Raw genomic sequence first — 23708 nt, 5'->3', positions numbered from 1 at the left:
CAAATATTGAACGCTCAGCACCAAATCAAAGATGTGCGCAAGACCTACTAGAAACCTGTCCATCCAGAACAGTGCTGCTAGGATGGACCAAATGAATCCAGAACAGTGCTGCTAGGATGGACCAAATGAATCCAGAACAGTGCTGCCAGGATGGACCAAATGAATCCAGAACAGTGCTGCCAGGATGGACCAAATTAACCCAGAACAGTGCTGCCAGGATGGACCAAATGAATCCAGAACAGTGCTAACAGGATGGACCAAATGATTCCAGAACAGTGCTAACAGGATGGACCAAATGGATTCAAAATGTTCTCCCATTCCCTCCGCCCTCAGGATCACCTCCAGGGAGCGGGGGATGGAGCTGTATTTTCAACTGTATTTAAAAAAATTTCAGTAAATGATGTAGAGTATCGCAATGTATCGCAGTACTGTATGTATCGTATCGTATCACAATGTATCGTGATAGACATTGTATCGTGACCCATGTATCGTGATACGTAGCGTGAGGCCTATAAACAAGGTCACAAAAAAAGTATTGAAATTAGCATGAAAGGCGCTCTATAAGTAATGGTTGATTTAATTAGATTTCACGAATGAGGACATGATGTGACACAGTAGGCTACTGCAGTACATGACTATGTTTCTACTTTATATTAGCACGGCAATTTTGTTATTTTAGAATATTGCACCCTCACCTGTTTGGCTGGGTACGTCCAGGTGACGTTGTAGTTGAAGTTGGGGTTGTGTGTGGTGCAGCGTATCTCCAGCATCTCCCCAACGATGCGCACATACTCTTCCTTCTCCAGGAAGACGTAGGGAGGACATCGCAGCTCTGGACACGGACAAGGAACCAGACGGGACACGTCAAATTCAACAGTATTTGGAATTGGGTGTTTCTACGTGGTATTGTAATCTTAGTGCACTTCCAATGTATTATGCTTTTTGCTACGGTGTATGTCATGTCTTTTTTTTTTTAACTTTTACTGTATTGTCTGACTTGATGTTCTTGTTTTTTTATTGCAGCCACTCTTGGCTAGGGCTCCTTCGCAAAAGAGATGTCAATCTCAACAGGATTTCCCCTAGTTAAATAAAGGTTTAAAAAAAATAAAATAATATATACATAATATATATATATATATATATATATATATATATATATATATATATATATATTTTTTTTTTAATGCAGTTCAATGTCCGCCTTTCACTTGTCGTATACGACACAGTGCAATACGAGATGCCATATGACAGATACATGACAGACATGGCAGTGTATGCTCTTTGTGAAGCTCCCTTTCCTCCATGGCTCACTCTGAATGACGTTGATGGAGAAGGGCTTGGAGGTCCACTCCTGGCCCCTGATCCAGGCGGTGCAGACGTAGTCGGCGTTGTAGCTGGGGTGGAGGTTGTGGACCAGGATGCCGCGGCGGGGGAAGGCGGTGAAGTTCATCCCCGTGGGGAGCGTGGTGCCGTTGTCCATGCGGAGACCGAGCCGCGTGGCCTCGGGGTCGGTCAACAGGCAGGGCAGGAGACATTCCTCCCCCTCCTTCTTCACCACACGCAAGGAGGTGCTGCTGGTGGTGAACAGGGTGGTGGGATCTGGGGGAGAGAGAGGGGGAGAGAGAGGGGGAGAGAGAGGGGGAGAGAGAGGGGAAGAGAGAGGGGGAGAGAGAGGGGGAGAGAGAGGGGAAGAGAGAGGGGGAGAGAGAGGGGGAGAGAGAGGGGGAGAGAGAATGGGGAAGAGAGAGGGGAAGAGAGAGGGGAAGAGAGAGGGGAAGAGAGGGGGAGAGAGAGGGGGAGAGAGAGGGGAAGAGAGAGGGGGAGAGAGAACGGGGAAGAGAGAGGGGGAGAGAGGGGGAGAGAGAGGGGGAGAGAGAGGGTAAGAGAGAGGGGGAGAGAGAGGGGGAGAGAGAGGGGGAGAGAGAGGGGAAGAGAGAGGGGGAGAGAGAACGGGGAAGAGAGAGGGGGAGAGAGATGGGGAGAGAGAGAATGGGGAAGAGGAGGCAGGTGGAGGCGGGTTTGGGAGGTGCTCGAATTACAGTCATGAGACAGCTACAGATCTTATGGCTGTAATCTGATTGTTTTATCAGTGGCCGTCTCACAGAATAACACAAAACAACACTCACTATAACACATGCACGCGCACACAAACACACACACAGACACACACACACACACACACACACACACACACACACAGGGCCGGCCCGAGGCATAGGCGAAATAGGCGGTCGCCTAGGGCGCCAAATGGCCAAGGGGCGCCTGGCCAAGGAGCACCAAAAAAAAATAAAAAATATATTTTTTATTTTTATTAAAATAATTTCATTCCGTAATCCCTACTGTCTCTATTACGCTTCGCAATGCGGTGCGGCGCCTCCGCCCAGCGCCGGGCGCCTCCCCCGTTAACAAATCGCGCAGCAGCACCCCCCCCCCCCCCCCCCGTCAACAAATCGCGCAGCAGCACCCCCCCCCCCCCCCCCCCGTCAGCAAAACGAAACTGAAGGTGTTCCATAATCTCGCCTAGAGCTGCTGAAATGCTAGGGCCGGTCCTGCACACACACACACACACACACACACACACACAGACACACAAACACACATTTTAACAGTTTATTTATGTCCCCTTAGAGAAAATTACATACAGGGACAGAAATGCTAAAGGTGCAGTCAGTATACAATCACAATTCATGGATATTATAACTTTCTTTTTCACACATCTTTCAAGGTTACAAGTAGCAGCGTCTCTGCCATACACTGTATATGGCGGCTACCTATGACAGACACACCAACACTTACACACACACCGACAAACCAACTCCCCGCGAGCTCACCTTTCACGTAGACGTGCACAGCAGAGACGAGCTGGGGCCCCTGCGTCATCGGGGCCGTGTACGAGCACCTATACGTGCCGGTGTGTTCCGCCACGGGATGCTCCACCCTGAAGGTCCGGACGCTGCTGCTGACCTTGGAGACGTAGCGCCGGTGCTTAGCCAGGCGCGGCTGCCAGTTGACCGGCCCGTCGCCCTCACACCGCAGAACCAGAGGGGCCCCGGGCCTCACCACCACCTCGGAGCCCAGAACCACCTGGGAGTTCAGCTTGATGACTGGATGCCTCCATTGTGCTGTAGGAGAGGGAGTGGAGGACCACATGAATTGTACCAGGAGATTCACTCCAGTAGTAGCTGGTGTTGCTGGGGTGGGCTACTGTATGTTGCACACAGGACCCCACCATTCTGAACCAAACAGATGAGCTAATACACTGAAGACATGCTGTAGAAGGTCCAGGGGCATACGGGGGTGGTGGTTGCCCTGCACAAACAGGGTCCCCCATTAACCACCGTTCTTATTTTCTATTATGATAAGGTCTAGGTTTGGGGGGCCCAATGTTATATTCTTTCATAGATCCCAGCATTTCTAGCAGCGCACCTGAGTAGACCTGTTGCTCTTGGAACCATCACAACAGGCTACAGTAGGTTCAATTAGGTCTCACTTTCTTTACCAGTACTTTATTTTCCACCATGAACTTATTTTGTGGAGTGGAACACATAATATAACATGATATAGCACAACACAGAACAGACGCAGAATACATGTCTATTACACAATGAACATTACATTTACAGATTAAAATATAACACTAAGGATAAATAAATAATAGTGCATACAGTGCATAGTGCTTGTGTGTGTGTGTGTGGGTGTGTTTGTGTGTGTATTTATGTGTGCAGTGTATGTGTACAGTGTATGTGTGTATGAGTAAAAGTATAGTTTATTCTACTCAGGGGGTTGTCTGCTTTCTAAATCCAGAGTGTTAAGAGCTTGAGGTGTTTAGTAGCTCTTTTGGTGTTTATTCTACATTTTAGGATTCTCATACAGTAGGTTAGTATCGAGGTTAGGTGCATTGTGGGTACAATTACAGTATTGCCATTAGTTATAGTCGTTATTAAGAATTTCACAACATAGATCAGATGACTTGTGCAGTAGTTTGATCATGTTGGATAGATCAGAATCATAATATATCCAACTGTGACAAAGCTCAACTATCATTAGATGGGGCGTCGGTGCGGTTCAGTGGTGGAATGCACTTCCTACTTCCGTGATTGAAGTTAGGGTACATTCTTAGAGGCTCGTACTACTAACATACACGCCCCGGCCCAGCTGTGTGACACATACGATGTGCTTTGAACAATAGGCATCTCTCAGCATGAGAAGCACGATGAACAGACCCCAATGGTGGGTAGCTACATCAGTAATACATGCATCATACTATGCTGAATCCTCTGATTTAGCAGCAAATAGTCAGACATTTTACAAATCCGGGAACAACATAACTGCATCTGCTTCGCATTACCACAAAGCAAGCAAAAAAATGTCTCAGTAAAAGTATATTCTACTCAATTGCCTGTTAAAGTAGCTCTTTTGGTACTTGTTCTACTGTAAATGTTAAAACAAGCACCAACCCTCAAACACCTTATCGCCAACAAAATTAAACTAGAAAAGCACAGTCCGTTCCCTCTACCAACTGCAAATGCCAAAGACATACATCCTGGATGGAGGACAGCATGTTCATTGTGCACTACTGTAGTTTTCATAGTAGTTGACGATACTATAAGTTGATGAAGTGGGACAGTAATTTATAGTTGTTGACTCCCCAAGAGAGCGTAGAAACTTTGAAACAGTGTCTCTTTCTGTTGGGGACCTCATGAGGACATGGGAGAAGTGAAAACTGAGAGCAGTCTTGTCTGGGTCTAGAAGTCGTCTTGTTCATCCAAATGAGTCTCACGCCTTCAGGAAACACATTGAACAGTCATTTCGTCTCCTACTTCTGCTTCAGGCTGTCTGAGTTTCCAGGCGTCTCTAATCTTGTCCCTCACAGGGCAGTAGAGCAAAATATGACTTGAAGATGTGCTGCTCTTGGGAAGTTGACTTAAGGGAGACCATGGGTGTAGAATTTAGGGGAGACGCAGGGGACATGTCCCCATCAATATTCAGAGACTACTGAATTGCCCCCAGCAATAATTTGGTACACAAATGCTTAACAGATGTCCTTCTCTACTAGTCCTGCCTCACTAGCCCAATATCGCTAATAGATTGGTTTGCGGTTTCTTGCTAACGCGAGAGGCTGGCTGTAGTATCTGGTTGAATTTGGTTACGCGGCTACAAAGTTCAAAGCCTCCGTCAACACTACAGTTCTGTTCACATAAATACGGGAAAATCCTCGCGTTTTTCACTACGGGACAATCCCATATTAAAGGCAACGACGTGCCTACCATTGCAAACGCGGCAAGATCTGAGCCATGATGAGGCTGACTCAGCCACTGAATTGCATAAAGTTAGTAAACAAACTAAACATGTAATGTTCAGGTAAATTAGGTTTTTGGAACCCTTTCAGTTGTTATCAATTTGTATGCAGCAAGTGCACATGTGGGCCCAATGCATGATCATCAGTTCAGGAGGTTGAAGAACCAGCCATCAGATCTGATTGTAGTTATGTAACCTATGCTTTTTTATTTTATAAAGTTCAAATATGTAATGTCCCTACCAAAGCTCAAATCAAAAATACGTCCTTGGAGAGACTGAAGAAAACAAAGAGTTTACTTCTTAACGGGTGCGGTTTGTAGTAGTAGTAGTAGTAGTAGTAGTAGTAGGCCTAGTAGTAGTAGTGGTAGTAGTATTAGTAGTAGTAGTAGTAGTAGTAGTAGTAGTAGTAGTAGTTGTAGTAGTAGTAGTAGTAGTAGTAGTAGTACTAGTATTAGTAGTACTTGTATTATTATTATTATTATTATTATTAGTACGAGTAGTAGTAGTAGTAGTAGTAGTAGTATTAGTAGTAGTAGTAGTAGTAGTAGTAGTAAAATAGTAGTAGTAGTAGTAGTAGTAGTAGTAGTAATAGTAGTAGTACTAGTAGTAGTAGTAGTAGTAGTAGTAGTAATAGTAGGCCTAATAGTAGTAGGCCTAGTAGTAGTAGTAGTAGTAGTAGTAGTAGTAGTAGCAGTAGTAGTAGCAGTAGTAGTACTTTATTCACACATCATCACAAAGAGATACATACATGTAGACATTTTACAATAGCTGGATGCGTGAAAGGGTCGCCCCAAGGAAGCTATTAAAAGCTTGTATACAGCAGGGGACCCAGTTTCTCACAAACACAGCAGTGACAGACAGGATATTGGCCAAATATCCATAGACGCAACAATATATAAACAAACATATATACAACAGATAATCCCAGCATTCTGGATACATTTGTAGTCCATAGGTAATTGAAAGAAAGCACTCAATGAATTGTTTAACACCCATTGGAAGCGCGCCACAATAACAAATCAGGAAGAGGTACAATTCTGAATGTGAGGAAAATGAATGCATACAATAACACATCAAGGCAACAATAATGAAAAGAAAATAGAACTAGCCCACCGATCAACTCATTCATAAACAAGACTCTTCATAAACTGGTAATTGGCTCCGCCCAGCAACTGCTGGCAGAGGGTATACAGTTGTGTTCAAAATAATAGCAGTGTGTTTAAAAAAGTGAGTAAAGCTCAAAATCCTTATAATAGCTTTTATTTCCATACACGCAAATGCATTGGGAACACTGCACATTCTATTCCAAATCAAAACATGAAGAAACTTTTATCAAATTTGTGTTTTTTTGTGTGTTTTTTTTACAAAGTGAAGAAAACAGAATATTAGGCTGTTCAAAATGTCTGCATTTGTCTTTACAAACTCAAACATTTACTGTTTAAACTGAAAAATGATTCAATATTTAGCTTTTTAGCTAATCACTGAACTAATATTACGTTGTATAACCAGTGTTTCTGAGAACTGCTTCACATCTGTGCTGCATGAGTCGACCAACGTCTGGCACCTGTGAACAGGTATTCCAGCCCAGGACATTTGAACTACATTCCATAATTCCTCTGCATTTCTTGGATTTGCCTCAGAAACTGCATTTTTGATGTCACCCCACAAGTTTTCTATTGGATTAAGGTCCAGGGATTGGGCTGGCCACTCCATCACGTTAATCTTGTTGGTCTGGAACCAAGATGCTGCTCGCTTACTGGTGGGTATCATATGATACGAGTAGCATTTTAAAGTTTTTCTTAAAGGTGGAGATGGAAAGTAACATTTTTAGTTTATCGACAAGCTCATTCCAAATCTGCGGGCCTCTGCACATGACACAAAGCTGGTGGTTTTTAGTCCTAATTTTTCAAGGTCACATAATTTATGATTGAGCTTATGAAATGTGAGTTTATGAAATGTGAGTTTATGAAATGTATGTATGCATGTGAACTGAATGTATGTATATTTATGAACTGATTCTGCTTGTATGTAAAACATGCATAATCAGTTTATCTGTAGCGTATACAGCAAACCACGAATGCGTATCAGCCCTTGGGCCTTCGTCAGAGTTTAATTTAAGGCCGGAGGGTTTGAAACGTGTTTGCGGTCTGCTGTATAGGCTACTATGCATTAAAAGGGTCTGCTGTATAGGCTACTATGCATTAAAAGCAGCTAAATGTATTTGAGAGTGCGGATTTCCCCTTTTATGATTACTTTGTGTCGCTCCCCTACCCACCCCCCACCCCCCCCCCACCACCACCCCCTGCCCGACACAGTAGACAATAGCCGAAAATATGATCTGAAGATGCTTTGCTTGTAAGATGCCAACTTTAGGGAGACTAAAGAAAACAGAGTTTACTTTGTGCATCCACCCCCCCGCCCCCCGCCCAAAAATTGGATGTTTATTGCCCTCCAAAGCAGGCGGGCCCAGCGGGACAGAGGAGTCTCTGTGGGGAGTAACGAGCGTGGAGAGATGGTGAAGAGGGTCTGGTCTGAAGACCAAAGCTGCTGGTCTATTGGAAGCTGGGTTGGACGAGGGAAAACAATCCTCTCTTAGAGACTTTCCAACCACTGGCTGCATGTCTGGGGTCATGTTAAGGATAAGATACCCCATGAAGGGCAACATTGCCAGCAAACAAAAAAACAAGTTATTTTATCTTAATTTAATTACATTTTATATTTTAGTCAGTGTTTTTAAGGAACTTCACTTCTGGAAAACATTGCGGTTTAGATGGCGGAAGTCAAAAACCTACAGTTCACCCCAATAAACAAGGAAGCAGAACTGAGATTTGCTGGCCTGACAAACTGCACCACCGCAGGCAGACAGCAGCTGGGTGTTCACTGAGGCTCTGGTCGGCTCAGCACAGAATGTTCTGGACTTGATAGCACAGCACATTCACCTGGGGAGAACCGTGTCTACATGTTCACCACTCACGCAAATAAAATCTACAATTGCGTTCAGATGTAATTGTCGTTTCTACAGTATACCCACTGTCTGGAACTAAGGGCCTACATGGCTCTGGGACGAAGAACAAACCCCACCCCCACCCTCCAGGGACTATGGAAGTTAATCTTATCTTATCTTATGGTAAATGAACTGCACTTACACTTATCCAAAGCGCTTTACAGTGGCCTCTCATTCACCCATTCACACACACATTCACACACACATTCACACACCAATGGCGGCAGCTGCCATGCAAGGTGCTAGCCTGCTCATTGGGAGCAATTTGGGGTTCAGTGTTTTGTCCCAAGGACACTTCGACATGTGGAGAGGGGGAGGTGGGATTGGAACCGCCGACCCTACGATCATTGGACGTAGGATGGATCTTATCTTAAGAATGGAGGCATGACTGTACAGTGAATCAGCCACAATTGATTTCCATAAACAGATTTCACATTTCTGTTTACTCCTAGAACAATATCTAACTGAGCCATTCACTAAATCTAACATAAATCCATGATGGATTTTTAGGGGACCCTAATAGAAAATACAGTCTGACAGTTAACTCCCCCAAAAAAGGCTAAACAAAATTATTTCAGTGATGATTTGTGATTCCAACAGATACAGTACAATCTTTGATACACCCTCAGAGAAAGAGTGTGAACGAAGAGGATATGAGACGCAGTGACAAAAACAACCCATGATGATCCAGAAAAACACAGGGATTAATGAGGTTGGTCATGGCCAAGCGTAACACACTCAGACTCACAACAGCCTTATCCACTACTGGTCTATCTATCTATATATCTATCTACCTCTACTGGTCTCACTGTTGGAAACGTATGCTTCAATCCACTCTAGACAGAGACTAAACACCTGGAGTTTTGGATAAATGACACAGCAACAGTTAAGACTATGAAATATGGTATGGACGGAAGTGTAGCCTCAGTTTTCACTAATGCAGACAAGGCTACAGTACTAGTAAAGGCAACACAGGCAGCTGTTGGACACCTACATTGCAGGACCCCCAGGAAAGAGCAGGCAGGTGTGGGTGCTGTCGGCAGGTGTAATGTCTTACCTGTAGCAGCAGGGGGCAGGACCGCCAGGAGAAGCAGCAGGAAAACGGTCATCCTGAAACCCGCTCCAGGTCTCTCAGTGGTGTGCGTTTCCGAATGTGTGTGTGTGTGTGTTTGTGTGTGTGTCTGTGTGAGTTGATACACTCCGTCCTGGTCTTTGGCTGAGGAGAGAAATGAGAGTGATTCCTGAGGAGCTTCTGTCTTACTCACTCCCTCACATGTCCTCTGGGCAGGACTGAGACATCCGTCTGAGGAGAAGCTGGAAGACCTTCTGACTCGTTACTATTGTGAAGAAGCCCAACACGGAAAATACTGTTTCATCCCTGTCAAATCTAAATTTACAATGACATTATAATATTATAATATTATAATAATTTGAGTAAGTCAAATTACTTCAAACAGTTTGCATGATTTATTATAATTAATAAAACAAAGCTTTTTGCTTAATAATTGACTGGATTGAAACACCTCGCCTGTATATTTCCTAAATCAATAGATTAACCAATCAACTGCACCTAGACCCATGCCATTTAACGATATCTCACTATTTTATAATGTGAAAAGCTCTGTAGATGTCCTGAGTCTAGAGGGGTGTTTCTGGTGTGCCCCCTGAGGCGGTCGCTCTGTCTGCAGGGTCCTAGAGGAAGCTGCTCAAACTCGTGGCCCCGCTGACTCCTGCTGCCGTCACTTGACTCACCTCTCCTCTCCGCCCGCACTACATCGCAAGTTAACCTCACATCAGCTCTGAGAGAAACAGAGGCAGCAGAGATGGAGGAGGAGGAGAAGAGAGAAGGGGAGAGGGGTTGAGACTCACTTACACACAGAGACAGACAGAGAGAGAGAGAGAGAGGGGGGGGGGGGTCACACTCCTAGCTAACACCGTGTCCTAACTGCTTGCGACGCGAGCAACAGAACGCGACATCGCATGCTTGCTGTCCTAACTGAAACCGTTAAATGTCCTGTTCTGTTTGGCATTTGTCTATATTCCCAACTGAAGACAGACGCCTGTCAACGCGAGCGACAGGAGGAAAATAGGAACAGGGCGAGCGTCAAAAGGGCAGTTAAAACGTTGCGCCGCTTCGCGCTGTGTCGCTCGCGTCCAGTTAGGACATAACAACAGAAAACAAAGCAATGGAATGCATTTTGGCGCTGACGCTCGCTCGCGTCGCGTGTAGTTAGGACACGGTGTAATGACCTAGCGTGTCGGATGGGTGGGAGATCAGCCAGGATCCACCAGCAGACAACTCATGGAGGTTGGAGGAATCACTAGCTCAGCCTCCATGGTCCCCCGGCAGGCCCACGGAGCAGGGCAAGGGGGGGCGGGGAGACCAGCACAAGACCCCTTTGAGAAGCCTGGGAATCAGGGGACCAGGGGACGAGGGCTTGGGGTTGAGGGTTTGCACAGAGGGATGAAGGAGGTGGTGGAAGATGGAGGGAGATAGAGAGAGAGAGAGAGAGAGAGGGGGGAGAGAGAAAGAGAGAGGGGGGGAGAGAGGGAGAGAGAGAGGGGGAGAGAGAGAGGGAGAGAGAGGGGGGGGGGAAAGAGAGAGGGGGGGAGAGACGGAGAGGGAGAGAGAGAGGGAGAGAGTCAGAGAGAGAGAGAGGGAGGAAGGAGACAATGGTGGTGGAGGGTGGAGGGAGGTAGAGAGAGAGAGTGGGAGAGAGAGAGAGAAAGAGAGAGAGAGAGGGGGAGAGAGAGAGGGAGAGAAAGAGAGGGAGGAAAGAGAAGATGCTGGTGGAGGGAGGTAGTGAGAGAGAGGGGGAGAGAGAGAGGGAGAGAGAAAGAGAGAGAGAGGGGGAGGGAGAGAGGGAGAGAGAGGGAGAGAGAAAGAGAAGATGCTGGTGGAGGGTGGAGGGAGGTAGAGATATTTCATACTGTATTGTTTTTCTTGTACTCTTCTATGTATAATTCTTTACTCAGATCTATTCTGTAAATTCTCTCTGCTGTAACGCTTTATTAAAGTGAATCTTATCTTATTGAGAAGGAGAAAGGAGTGGTGGTCGTGGTGCAGGATGGAGGGATGGAGGGATGGAGAGAGAGAGGGAGAGGGGGAGGCAGTGGTGGTGGAGCGAGGGAGGGAGGGAGGGAGGGAGGGAGGGAGAGTAATGTGTAATATTGCACAATGACAGTATCATCCTTGAGATAGGATTTCATGCTTGTTTAATGCACTGATTCAGTTCACTATATTATGTAATACAAAAACGAAAAGTCACATTTATCTAGACACTTTTATTTTCAGGTATACATTTTAACATACAAAATACTGCATATATATAAAAATACATTTGTAAACAGACAGGAAAGCTTTGGTACCTTAGTGTGTGTGTGTGTGTGCATACTGGACAGTGTGTAGTGTGTGCTCTGCATTCCTATGTTCCTATAGATCAGGTAATTACACAAGGCGCCAGATCCTCAATATCTTAATAGTAGTGTATTTGCTTTATTCACGCAGCTGTCATATTTGTCTGACGTAATTGATGGGACGAATGCGAAAGTGCCCGTTGACTCCAATGTGAAAAGTTCACTATAAAGAAAGAAAAAAAAACTGATTGTTTTTCACTGCCGTAGTTTTTGTGTTTGGAAATACATGGAAGTGAATGCAGCTGACGGCTCACTATGGCTCATTCACCTCCATGTATTTCCAAACGCGAAAACAACAGCATTGAAAAACAATCAGTCTGGTAATGGTGAGTTTGTAATTCCGTTAGTGTATTCAGCCTGTTATTTTGACTATTTTGGTTCTTGAAGTGATGTTTTTATAGTGAACTTTTAACATTGGAGTCAATGGGCACTACCACATCTGTCCCACCAATTACGTCAGACTGACCAATATGGCAGCTGCATGAATAAAGCAAATTAAACAGAAGGAGTGAATATTACTCAAGTGACAGACAGGTTCATGCACAGTATCTGGACTAAACCTTTCATCGAATACTCAATCAAAATCAGAGATCTCCCTCAATGTAACAGCTCTTGTTCATAAATGATTTCATTTGTTTATAAACCTTGCTTCTCTAGACAAGACAAAATAAATTCAAAGTAAAAAATCTGTCATACTGTACAGCGCAAAGACACGTTTTGTACTGTCTTGTACTAAGGCAGTGATATGCTAACAGTAGCCTATCTTTCACTCAGTCCTTGTACTTGTAGAGTATATTTTCCTAGAGAGGAAGTATCTGCTACTGTACGTACCATACCTCCATTTCTGATCAGATCTCACTACTCTCTCAATCTCTCAAACATTGTACCTTTTCATCCCTTTGTAGTTAATATTCATGTTTTCCTAAACATTGTAAAGTGCAAAACTGATACAGAATTGTCTAAAAGATCAGCTATATAAAACAGAATAAAAACAGCTATATAAAAATATACAAAAACAAATCGGAACCGAATGTGTGCTACTCTTCATTTCATGTAACACTGTGCTCAGGTTAATCTAGCATAAATGCAACCACATTCTACACATCTACACTTCAAACAGTGCATCTAGAATCATAACATCCCATAGTTGGGGAAATGTAAAGGGCTCATATGCTTACAGTATTTTACAAACAAACAAACAAACAAAGAAACAAACAACAAATAATCAAGAAAATATGAATGGATTAAAATGCATTCACCCGTATGAGACTGGGAACATTTGCTAATGTGGATTTGGTTCTACTGTTGATGATATAATTGTTGAACCGTTATGGAAAGCAAGACATGATCTGTTATTCTTTTTTAATACTATGTAAGAAAATTCTGATGATACACCTAAAATAATCCAACAAATCAATATAAAACACTAATATCTTCAGCAGAGATAAGGCATCTAAAAGCTGCACGCCTGGCTTTACTCTACTGTTTGTAACGGTTCCTTCTGAAATGTCAGAATTTGGAAGTAAAAAAAATAAATCTAAATCATCCAAATTAAAGGTTCTAAAGCAGCTACAGGGAGTTTTTCAGTTACTGTTGATTTTAGCGGCACCTGTGGACAAAAGCGGTAGTGTTTTCCTGGAAAGACGACTGCATTTCCCATGAGCACCGCTGCTTCCTGTCGTACAGATCTCTTGCCTAGCCCAGCATTTGTTTTGGAAGCCTGCAAAAAGACGCTACTGGTCAAGATGACTAGCGACTAGGTAAAGAGTTATAACAAACCAGTCCTTTCTAGTCGAGCCGACCAGGCGAGCAGATATCTATAGAATAACTACATGGAAACATCTTCTCGTCGATGGCCGCATTTGCTAATGTAGGTAATGTAGAGGCATCATTATTAAAATGAGACTGTTTTATAACTAGTCAAAAACTCCTCGTAGTTGCTTTAAACCTATTTGTTCAAAGGGTAAAGACTATAATGTAAAGACTGATTATACACTGATTTTGAGTTGAACGTGCAACGTTGCTTTTAGAAGTACCAACTGTCATTTAGAGAGTTTCAAAAAGCATACAGAAGAAGGGGCGATTATTTGTTGAGATACTGGGGTCCCCTTCTATTCCCTACAGCTCTTCAGGAGCCAAAGAGCCTTTCCCAGAAACCAGGGGTGCATCCCGTTAGTCCACCTCCGCTCCTTCACTTCTGACTCGTTCACTCTGTGGATATGAATACTGCATGATGGCCATCAGCCACATTCATAGTACCTGCCACCTGGTGTCCCAATATTGTGTGTGACGAATGAATGTGCCTCCACACACCTTCCGAAGAACACCACCAGGGGGGACACACACGCACATGCTTTGCGGAAGCATTTTATCAATTTTGTTTACAATTCAGAAAAACGTGTTTCATTTAGATTTTTCTTGATCACATTTACGCCAAAGGTTTAGATTTTACGCGTGCAATTTTAGTTTCTAAACTACTATGTACTTTAAGATCAGTTTGGTCCCCTAGTTCCCTCCTCTCCTGTCCTCCCCTCCTCTCTACGTCCGGGTAGCAGTGGACGAGTGGAGGAAGGGAGGATGCAGGGAGGCGTTTTCGGGATGCACCCCAGACCTTTTCTCTTATGTCCGTCTAAAAGGCTACAGGAAGCTGTCCTCTACTTCTGGCGTCCCAGAGTACATCAGCGGTACTTCTTCCTGGTTGGCGTCGAGCCTCTCGTCTTCTGGGAGGGTTTCTGATGTATGCTGGGAAATGGAGTCTGACTCCTCCTCAAGGGACAGGCAGCTGAGGGGAGCAAGACCACAAAGGAAGACTCACATTAAAACTATTTTGGAGATTTGCCATCATAAGAACTTCTTAGTTCCAGACTGGGACTCCTCTGTTTCTGGAAAACCTCCCGTCAATCTAAGATTTGACCATATGAGCCTAGTGTACGCCTTTCCCCTAACCACTGGGGGGCGCTGTGTGAAGCACTATGGAGTCAGTACAGTCCAGATAGACCCAACATCTGCTCGGCCAAAGCTACTGTTTTCAAGCCAACTTGGCTAGTCCCATGGCGGGTTTAAACCGACTGTAAGCACAAACCTAAGGAGACAGAATACCGCTATTGTCTCAGTGCGGCATCTGGCTGTGTGGGTGTGTAGAAGAATAAATATGGCTGATCTCCCCTTCCAGGCGTGCCCAGTGCTGGGCAGTGGCACGCGTCTGTGTGTACGCCCTGTGTGTCTGCTGCCAGGCGGGAAGCCGGCCGTACCTCGAGGGGCTGTCCGTGGAGGGGGCGCCGTCCGAGCAGACCTCCTCAGGCCTGGGGTCCGGGATGGGGATGATGTAGTCGTTGCTGGAAAGCGGGGCCTCCTGGGTGTCGGTGTCCTGTCCGGGGCTGGCGGAGCGGGAGTAGGGGTCGGGGTAGGGGTTGGGGTAGGGCGGGGCGTTGGAGGGGGAGGCGGGGGAGAAGGAGCACAGCCTGGGCTTGGTCCGGGCCACGGCCGGGTGGTCACTCTGGAAGAAGCTGTCGTTCACCTGGCTGTATCTCTGCACCAACCCAAATCAGCCAGTCAATCCATCAAGCCAAGCAACAGATAACCAAGCTGTATCAGATCATTTACGATGTATCAATCACCACTACATGCAATATGTACATATTCAATACACAGATTATCAATCAACCAATCAATCAATCAATTGAATCAATCAAGTCAAGCAGATAATTGATAACCAAGCTATATCAGATCATTTACAATACATCAACCACCACTGCACACACATCCAATATGTATATATGCAATACACAGATCATTCATCAGAGATTTCCAGTGTGTAGTACGGTAGGGATTTAATACTGTAGTGTCATCTATTGTTAGTTTAAAGCAGTAATAATAGATTTCCTACCACTAGAGACTTAAACGTAAGGCCTAAAACGTATCATATGTACGTATGTATGTTTAAGGCACGGGAGCGGAGCAAAGTTATGGACCGTACACAAGCAGTGATGAGAATAGCAGAATAACAAGACGTGGCAACTGGTAGGGGTGAGTCATTAAAGTTGGACGCTATTAGGACGCTATGGCTCAATGAAACAATCTGATGTCAGATGGTTTTAATTAGTTTCAAAAAAATGTGGGGGGGAAATTTCAATTATTGCAGCTTTAACGGCTAGTCACAGCAGTCTGTCTGTCTGTCTGTCTGTCTGTCTGTCTGTCTGTCTGTCTGTCTGGCAGAGGGAGTGGATGACTCACTACCTTTTTATATCCGTCCGTCAGCATGTTCCCCATGGCGTGCACCAGAAACGAGAACTCGGGTCTCTTCTCAAACTTCTCATCCCAGCACTTCTTCATGACCTCATAACTGCAACACAAGCCACGAGAAGTTCATACCAGAAAGTTATCATTTCATTTTTGTCCCCCACCCGATAAAATTGCGGGCGGGGGGGGCTATTAACCACTGTACATTAGTTCACACACACATGCACACACATTCGTCTGTCACGTATGTATCAGAGCTCACCACCTGGGGGCGCTCGCCACAATTCCCCACATTGTCACATATTTTTTTGCCCTACAGAAAGTTAAAATAGATTGAGGTTCTTTTTATAGTAACTATTTTAATCACTGATATTTTAATTCACTACTCTCTTTCGAATATATGCCTTCATTTTAGGCTGAACAAAAATATGATTGGCCTATATGCCGGCTCTATAGATACATCTAAACTAGAAAAGCTCCACATTCAACAACTGTACAGGCTGACGACATGCATTATGGTTGGGGGACGACAGGTTCACTGCGCACGTGTTCTATTAGTTGTACACTGTATTTATCTTTGCTATTGCTCAGTGTTACTTTTTCAAGGGGGGCCCTGGAATTGAAATCTCTTTTAATCTCTGTGACTCATACATTAGGTTTATGAAATGTTTATCACGCATTTGTACTGGTATGGAGGTACAGTAGAGAGGGTTTTTACAGTGGGATGCAGATGGTCCTAGTCAGACTTACACTTCGTCTGAGGCGTGAGCAGGCTTGGCCATGCGGTACCCCCTCTTCAGGGCGCTGTAGAACAGCTCGTTCATGGGCAGGTCAGGGTAGGGCGTGCCTCCTGTCACAACAACAACACCATAGGTACAAGACCGGTTAGAGAGGCTTAGAAGGGCTTCTTAGATCGGTATTAGGGTGGTGGGAACGGTCAACACTCCAGCCAAAATGTTTGTTTGTTAATCTGTCTTGATCATTAAAAAAAACTGTTAAACTTCAGCATTAGAAGTTGTCTCTCAGATCTTTCCAGAATACTTTCTCCACACAACACCATACAGAAGATGCCCAGAAACATTATTAGTTAGTCATTTAAAAAAAAAGAAAGAACTGAAATGTAATTGATTCAAAACCTCGACTGTGGCTAATAGGAAAGAGAATCTTCTGACCCTCAAGACAACTGAACCAGTTTTAGGATTAGACATGCAGACTGTCAAACCCAACTGAAACAACCTTTCTTAGATTATTTATATTCTCCCTAATTCTATATACACCCGCAGACAGTCCCTTTATCCACGGTTGTATCACGTTCAAACTGGTACGACCAGACCCCCCCCCCGTGAGCCGCCTCTGGCTTGAGTACCCTCACTGACCCTGGGTGAGGATCAGACCAGACCAGATGTCACCCAGGCTGGTGTTATATACAGTAAACTAGGTGTAACTGACCCAGGGTGAAGACCAGACCAGACCAGACCAGACCAGACCAGATCAGATCAGACCAGACCAGACCAGACCAGACCAGACCAGACAGGATCAGACCAGATCAGACCAGATCAGACCAGACCAGACAGGATCAGACCAGATCAGACCAGACCAGACCAGACCAGACCAGACCAGACCAGACCAGACCAGACCAGACCAGACCAGGCCAGACCAGACCAGACCAGACCAGATGTCACCCAGGCTGGTGTTATATACAGTAAACTAGGTGTAACTGACCCAGGGTGAAGACCAGACCAGACCAGACCAGACCAGACCAGACCAGACCAGACCAGATGTTGCTCAGGCTGGTGTCATATAGAGTAAACTAGGTGTAACTGACCCAGAGTGAAGATCAGATCAGATCAGACCAGACCAGACCAGACCAGACCAGACCAGACCAGACCAGACCAGACCAGACCAGACCAGACCAGACCAGACCAGACCAGATGTTGCTCAGGCTGGTGTCATATAGAGTAAACTAGATGTAACTGACCCAGGGTGAAGATCTCCCAGAGCAGGATGCCGTAGGACCAGACGTCACTCAGGCTGGTGTACAGGTTGTGGAAGATGCTCTCAGGGGCCATCCACTTCAGGGGCAGGAAGGTCTGGCGGGGGCAGACAGAGGGTAGGAGGGTCACGCTGGGCGGGGCAGTATACTGTACTGTCATGAATAAGGACCTCTGATGGTAAACAACACTGAGACCATGGTTAACACTGGAAAGTAGAATTCATGTGTTTCTAATGTACTGTATGTCTTTCAGATGAATTGCCTACATCACACCACAGACCTGTAGTGTCACGAGACTCATGCGGGTCTGGCTGCCTGTCTGTCTGTCTGTCTCTCTCTCTGCCTGCCTGCCTGCCTGCCTGCCTGTCTGTCTGTCTGTCTGTCTGTCTGTCTGTCTGTCCGTCTGTCTGTCTTTATGCTTTTCCGTCTGTCCGTCCGTCCGTCCGTCTGCCTGACTGCCTGCCTGTCTGTCTGTCTGTCTGTCTGTCTGTCTGTCTGTCTGTCTGTCTATATGCTTGTCTGTCTATCTGCTGTCCATCTGTCTGTCTGTCTGTCCGTCTGTCTTCCTGTCTTCCTGTCTGTCCGTCTGCCTGTGATACTCACGCTGCCTTTGGAGATGTAGTTGGAGTCGTGCATGATGTCCCTGGCCAGTCCGAAGTCGCAGATCTTCACCAGCTTTCCCTCGCAGATCAGCACGTTTCTGGCTGCCAGGTCCCGGTGAACACACTGTAGGGGAGACCAGGGCCTCAGAGACTCGCAACCAGGGAGTGAAATACCCTCTAAACCCGGGGTTCCCAACAGTTCTTCCCTAGAACCCCCCTGACTTACACCTGATGGAACTCGCATCCCCCTCCCAAGTCGTGAACGTCCAGTCTACATCCTACGGAGGTCAACACTGGATGTCCAGTCTACGTCCTACGGAGGTCAACACTGGATGTCCAGTCTACGTCCAACGGAGGTCGACACACACTTCACAATGACTTGGGGGGGCAAATTCCATCAGGGGTAAGTAAGGGTACAATGAAGCGCTTCGATAGCTAAGCAGTAACGTCAATGTTGATGCAATTCGGAGTCTCTGATTAATTTGTTGAATTTATATACGTAGAATTGTAGTGTAGTAGGCGTTTGGCCCTATCAGACATAATCATGTATTTTGTTACAGCCGCTGTGTGACATGTCAATGACATGATTCTTTAACAAATATTTGTCTAGCTGAGTATGATATTAAGGCCTCGGTTTATCTGAGGCCTGGCGCACCCCCTGCGATCGTTGGCGCCCCCCTAAGGGGGGGCCGGACCCCAGGTTGGGAAACTCTGTTCTGAACTCCCACTGACTTCCAGAGGGCTAGCCCTGTTTTAAGATCCCACAGAGCCTGGCTCAGGGAGAGGAGGTACCGATAGATGGTAAGTGGTAAATAGACTGCACTTAGTGCTTTTATCCAAAGTGCATTACAATGGCCTCTCATTCCCCCATTCACACACACCGATGGCGGCAGCTGCCATGCAAGGTGCTAACCTGCTCCATTCGGAGCAATTTGGGGTTCAGTGTCTTGCCCAAGGGCACTTCGACATGAGGAGGAGACGGGATTCGAACCGCCGACCCTGCGGTCATTGGGCGACCCGCTCTACCTCCTGAGCCACGATACTGGGGAGTATTGTTGTCCAGTGCAGATATAGTCAAGGGGAAGAGAGATGGGGTCTTTAAATGGCCTGATACGAGGGTGGGATACTGCATGAGAGGAGAACGTACGTTCTTGGAGGCCAGGAACTCCATCCCCTGGGCCACCTGGTAGCAGAAGCCCAGCAGGTCGTCGTAGCTGAGGGTCCGGGAGTCGCTGAGGACCAGGGTGGAGTCCACTCTGGTCTGGCCTACACACACACGCACACGCACGCATGCACACACGCACACGCACGCACACGCACGCACATACACACACACACACGCATGCACACACATAAATAAACACACACACACACCCACAAACAACAGGACAACAATGGTTATAAGCAGTCAGAGCATGGTGATCCATATAAACAAAATACTATTTGCAGTTCACATTTCTATCAAGGCAACTAGCAAGTACAAGGAGATTATCCATGACAAGGGTCTATTAGTGCTACACTACTGTAGTCTCAGCCTGGGTGAAGGAAACCGACCTTATGTGAACATCCACCCTCGCGGGAGAATATCTAAACCTCGGGGGTCTTGCCTGGTTAAATAAAGGTCACACAGGCCCTGGTCTGTGTAGGCTACCTTGCTCCTGGTACAGGTCCTGCTGGTAGGGCGACTCGTACGGAGAGGCCTGGATGTCGACGTATTTGACGGTGTCTTTCTGCTCCTGCATGGGGACGTAGAGGGCGGGCTCGTCTTTGCTCATGTCCATGTACCCTCCGTCACTCTCGCTGCTAAACGACACGTAGCTTGAGGGACACAAGATGGAGGAGGGCATAGAAAAAGGCTTCGTTAAACGCTTTAAACTCTGCGGATCGATTAAAACAAAAGCAAACTGTATTTTGGGAATGTGTGTCAATACAGAGAGTGAGAGAGCTCCGGATGTGGTAGAACAGAACTGAAGACCGAATGGATGTTCTATGGTTTTTGGTTTCGTCTTCTTCTGTGGTGCCTTAGTGCCGCTCACCCTTTCCTCTGGCTGATCGGGGTGCTTTCTCCAGACACCCTGCACCCAGAATCCTCCTGGTTCTTCTCCGCGTGGTACTGCAGGAAGCTGTGCTTGTTCCTGTGCAGGTAGTCCACCAGGTCGCCGTAGCGACAGTACTCCGTTACCAGGTAGAGGGGGCCTTGAATGGCGGGAAAATCAAGATTCAAGATTTAAAAAATAAAATAAAAATGCAAAAATGATTGCCATACCATTCATTTGAGAATCGTCTTTGTGTATTCAGGTCATAATGAAAATAAAGACAACTGCATGTCTTCCGTTCCGTCCAGGGCATGTCTCCCCAAGACTCTCGCTTGGGAGGCGGACGCGCTGACCGTTGCGCCAATAGGGACGTCCCTCTTGGAGGGACTGTCAGCGCTCCTTTGAGGAGTGTGTTTCAACCAGCTACTCTCACGTTTCACTCGGTTACACAAGTAGTGGGGAAATATAGTAATGTGTGCTTTAAGTGGGTCTGGAAAGTGGAACAGAGTTCACATACTGTAATGATCAGCCTCAGGACCAGAGCTGTTCTCGTCTGCTAATAGACCCTTCAGTTACCATTAAAGCAACAGTTCAAAGAGATGGTTACTGTAGCTACTGTATATGCCGGGGGTGAAGAATACATTATTTTTAATACAAGGCTTTTCTGTCCTCCTTCTTCAATGTGTTCAAGAGATGAGCTTTATATCATAAGAGTGGTTCTATATGTGGTATGAGTTGTACTAACAAAATCGCTAGAAGCTCAAATTCCTAAAATAATTTCAAAGAAGCTGCCTGGAAATGAAACTAGCTGCTGGGGAAGTATTTTTTGCCGGAATGCACCGCATTAACATAAACAAAGATTGCCACGGCGTGGAGGGCGGGCTCACCCTGCTTGGTGCACGCCCCCAGCAGGTTAACGATGTTGAGGTGAGGGCCCAGGTGACTCATGATCTTCAGCTCCGACATCAGGGCCTGCGTCTCACTCCTCCGGGCTGTCGCTGCAGGGTGGAGGGGGGCAGAGAGGGTAGCTCGTTATGAAAGGGATTCAAAACTGACCAGAACAGGATAATAACATTATATAATAATAATAGCTGGTCATAAAAGCCTGTAGGAGCTCGGTGTTTATGCTTTGCCAGGCTTGATGGTGACAAGCTGGCGAGAGCAGAGGCAGACTGGCGGGTAGACTGACGCCCAGCTGGGCTGGTCAGCCTGTGACTCTGCCGCTGGGGCTGACGGTATGAAAACCCACTCATGTGACCTTGAAAAGGAACCCACACAAGGCGGTCCCAGCAGTGCTCTCTGCACGGTAGAACCTGGAACAAAGGACAACATTGCGAGTTCCGTCACGTACATTTTAACATTTTCACCGCAACTTTAGTGCTGGACTGGGCGTGACTGAGACCGTAGGCGGTCGCCTCCACCACGCGCCCGAACGCTCCCGACCCGAGAGTGCGACCTGCAACACAAACACAAACAAAACAACACACACACAAACATGGTCTTGTCACAACAGTGGTTCTGTTACAACAGTCAAGTCAAGCTGCAGACAATGCATTCAGTCTACATAGAGCTGGTTTATAAAACAGAGATGAATTATACTTCTAGATCTAATGGGCCCTTTCGATGTACTGAAGTACCCAGGCCTTCCGTTCGCTGACACCTTTATAAGTTATACAAATTTTTGGCACTAGTGAGCCATAGAGACTAGTGTCCTGAGATTTTTACTAGACCTTCACTAGCCTGGCTCCAGCCCCTGAATCTGAATTTTCACATTTTCGAAATGTGATTCTGGGTCTGAAAGGCTCTCGTCCAGAGTGACCTTCTGGTTGGAATTCCGAACCGGCCAATCAGCGTCCTTTGAATGCTTCCTTTGAATTAAACTGTGCAATGTGATTGGTTAAGGGCTGAACTAATCGCTGAAGACTCCCTCTTCGGCCACGCCCATCTGGGAAAACGGCTGCGATGGGATCCTGATCAGACTGAACAAGGAAGTGAAACGAAATGGCAACGGCAAAGAGTGTCAGGCTAGAGTCTGTGTGTCTGTGTGTGTGTGTGTGTGTGTGTGTGTGTGTGTGTGTGTGTGTGTGTGTCTGTGTGTGTGTCTGTGTGTGTGTGTGAGAGTGTCAGGCTAGAGTCAAAAGTGTATTAGCTCAAAATAGTTCATAGCAATAAGCATTTTAAAGTCAAACTGAAAGAATTCCTAAAAGATAATCAGACATGTAGCCATATGTAGGGGCATGGGGGGGGGGGGGGGGTATGTGTATGGGGGTGGGTGGGGGGGTTGTAGGTGTATGATGTAAGTGTATGTTGGGGTTAGGAGGGGTGGGTATATACATGTGGTGTGTATAATTGTGTGTGTATGCAATGTGTAGTATATGTAGGGGTTAGGAGGGGTGGGTATATAGTATGTGTATGCTGTGAATATTTTTTATTGTATGTATGTGTGTATGTATGTATGTATGTATGTATGTATGTATGTATGTATGTATGTATGTATGTATGTATGTGTGTATGTATGTATGTATGTATGTATGTATGTATGTATGTACAAGTATTTATGTATGTATGTATGTATGTATGTATGTATGTATGTACAGGTATGTATGTATGTATGTATGTATGTATGTATGTATGTATGTATGTATGTATGTATGTATGTATGTATGTGTGTAGACTGAGCTGTCAGCTGCGTATATCATGCATATTTTATGCATGTTTTATGTTTGTTATTTTAAAGGCCCTTCTAGGGACGGGCATTGGAAATTAGCAATAGCTATACCTGCTATGAAGCAGTTCTTTGGAAGATTGCTGCGCAACTTAACAATGTACACTGCATCTGTCTCTATTCAAATAAACTTTAATGAATGAAAAAAGCCGTAGGCTGACCAGGCCAGCTTGTTTTCCCTCCTGGACATACATATGACTCTACCCAGATAGATGACATAGTCTTATCCAGATAGAGGACATAGTTTTACCCAGATAGAGGACATAGTCTTATCCAGATAGAGGACATAGTCTTACCCAGATAGAGGACATAGTCTTACCCAGAAAGAGAACATAGTCTTACCCAGATAGAGGACATAGTCTTATCCAGATAGAGGACATAGTCTTACCCAGAA

General features: G+C 45.7%; 2 protein-coding genes across 2 annotated transcripts in view; both read right to left on the bottom strand.

Moving 5' to 3' along the window:
* csf1ra (colony stimulating factor 1 receptor, a) overlaps positions 1-9411 on the bottom strand; it is a gene marked incomplete at both ends in the record, with an annotated part of 30707 nt that extends 21296 nt beyond the window's left edge. Inside the window, 4 exons of the mRNA XM_084448637.1 lie at positions 696-832; positions 1312-1599; positions 2832-3122; positions 9360-9411. Coding sequence (XP_084304763.1) covers positions 696-832; positions 1312-1599; positions 2832-3122; positions 9360-9411 — 768 coding nt within the window. The remainder of the gene's footprint in view (positions 1-695; positions 833-1311; positions 1600-2831; positions 3123-9359) is intronic.
* A 4945-nt stretch (positions 9412-14356) lies between these two features.
* pdgfrb (platelet-derived growth factor receptor, beta polypeptide) overlaps positions 14357-23708 on the bottom strand; it is a gene marked incomplete at its 3' end in the record, with an annotated part of 36739 nt that continues 27387 nt past the window's right edge. The window contains exons 13-23 of the mRNA XM_084448636.1: positions 21941-22045; positions 21477-21587; positions 20590-20749; positions 20205-20371; positions 19701-19819; positions 18555-18677; positions 17937-18048; positions 16709-16808; positions 15956-16061; positions 14971-15248; positions 14357-14501 (exon numbers count right to left, since the gene is read on the bottom strand). Of these exons, the coding sequence (XP_084304762.1) occupies positions 14357-14501; positions 14971-15248; positions 15956-16061; positions 16709-16808; positions 17937-18048; positions 18555-18677; positions 19701-19819; positions 20205-20371; positions 20590-20749; positions 21477-21587; positions 21941-22045 (1526 nt within the window). The remainder of the gene's footprint in view (positions 14502-14970; positions 15249-15955; positions 16062-16708; positions 16809-17936; positions 18049-18554; positions 18678-19700; positions 19820-20204; positions 20372-20589; positions 20750-21476; positions 21588-21940; positions 22046-23708) is intronic.

This window comes from Borostomias antarcticus (genome assembly GCF_949987555.1).
Source record: "Borostomias antarcticus genome assembly, chromosome: 14".
In the NCBI taxonomy this organism is placed as follows: domain Eukaryota; kingdom Metazoa; phylum Chordata; class Actinopteri; order Stomiiformes; family Stomiidae; genus Borostomias; species Borostomias antarcticus.
This window is presented reverse-complemented; position numbering and strand designations above follow the sequence as displayed.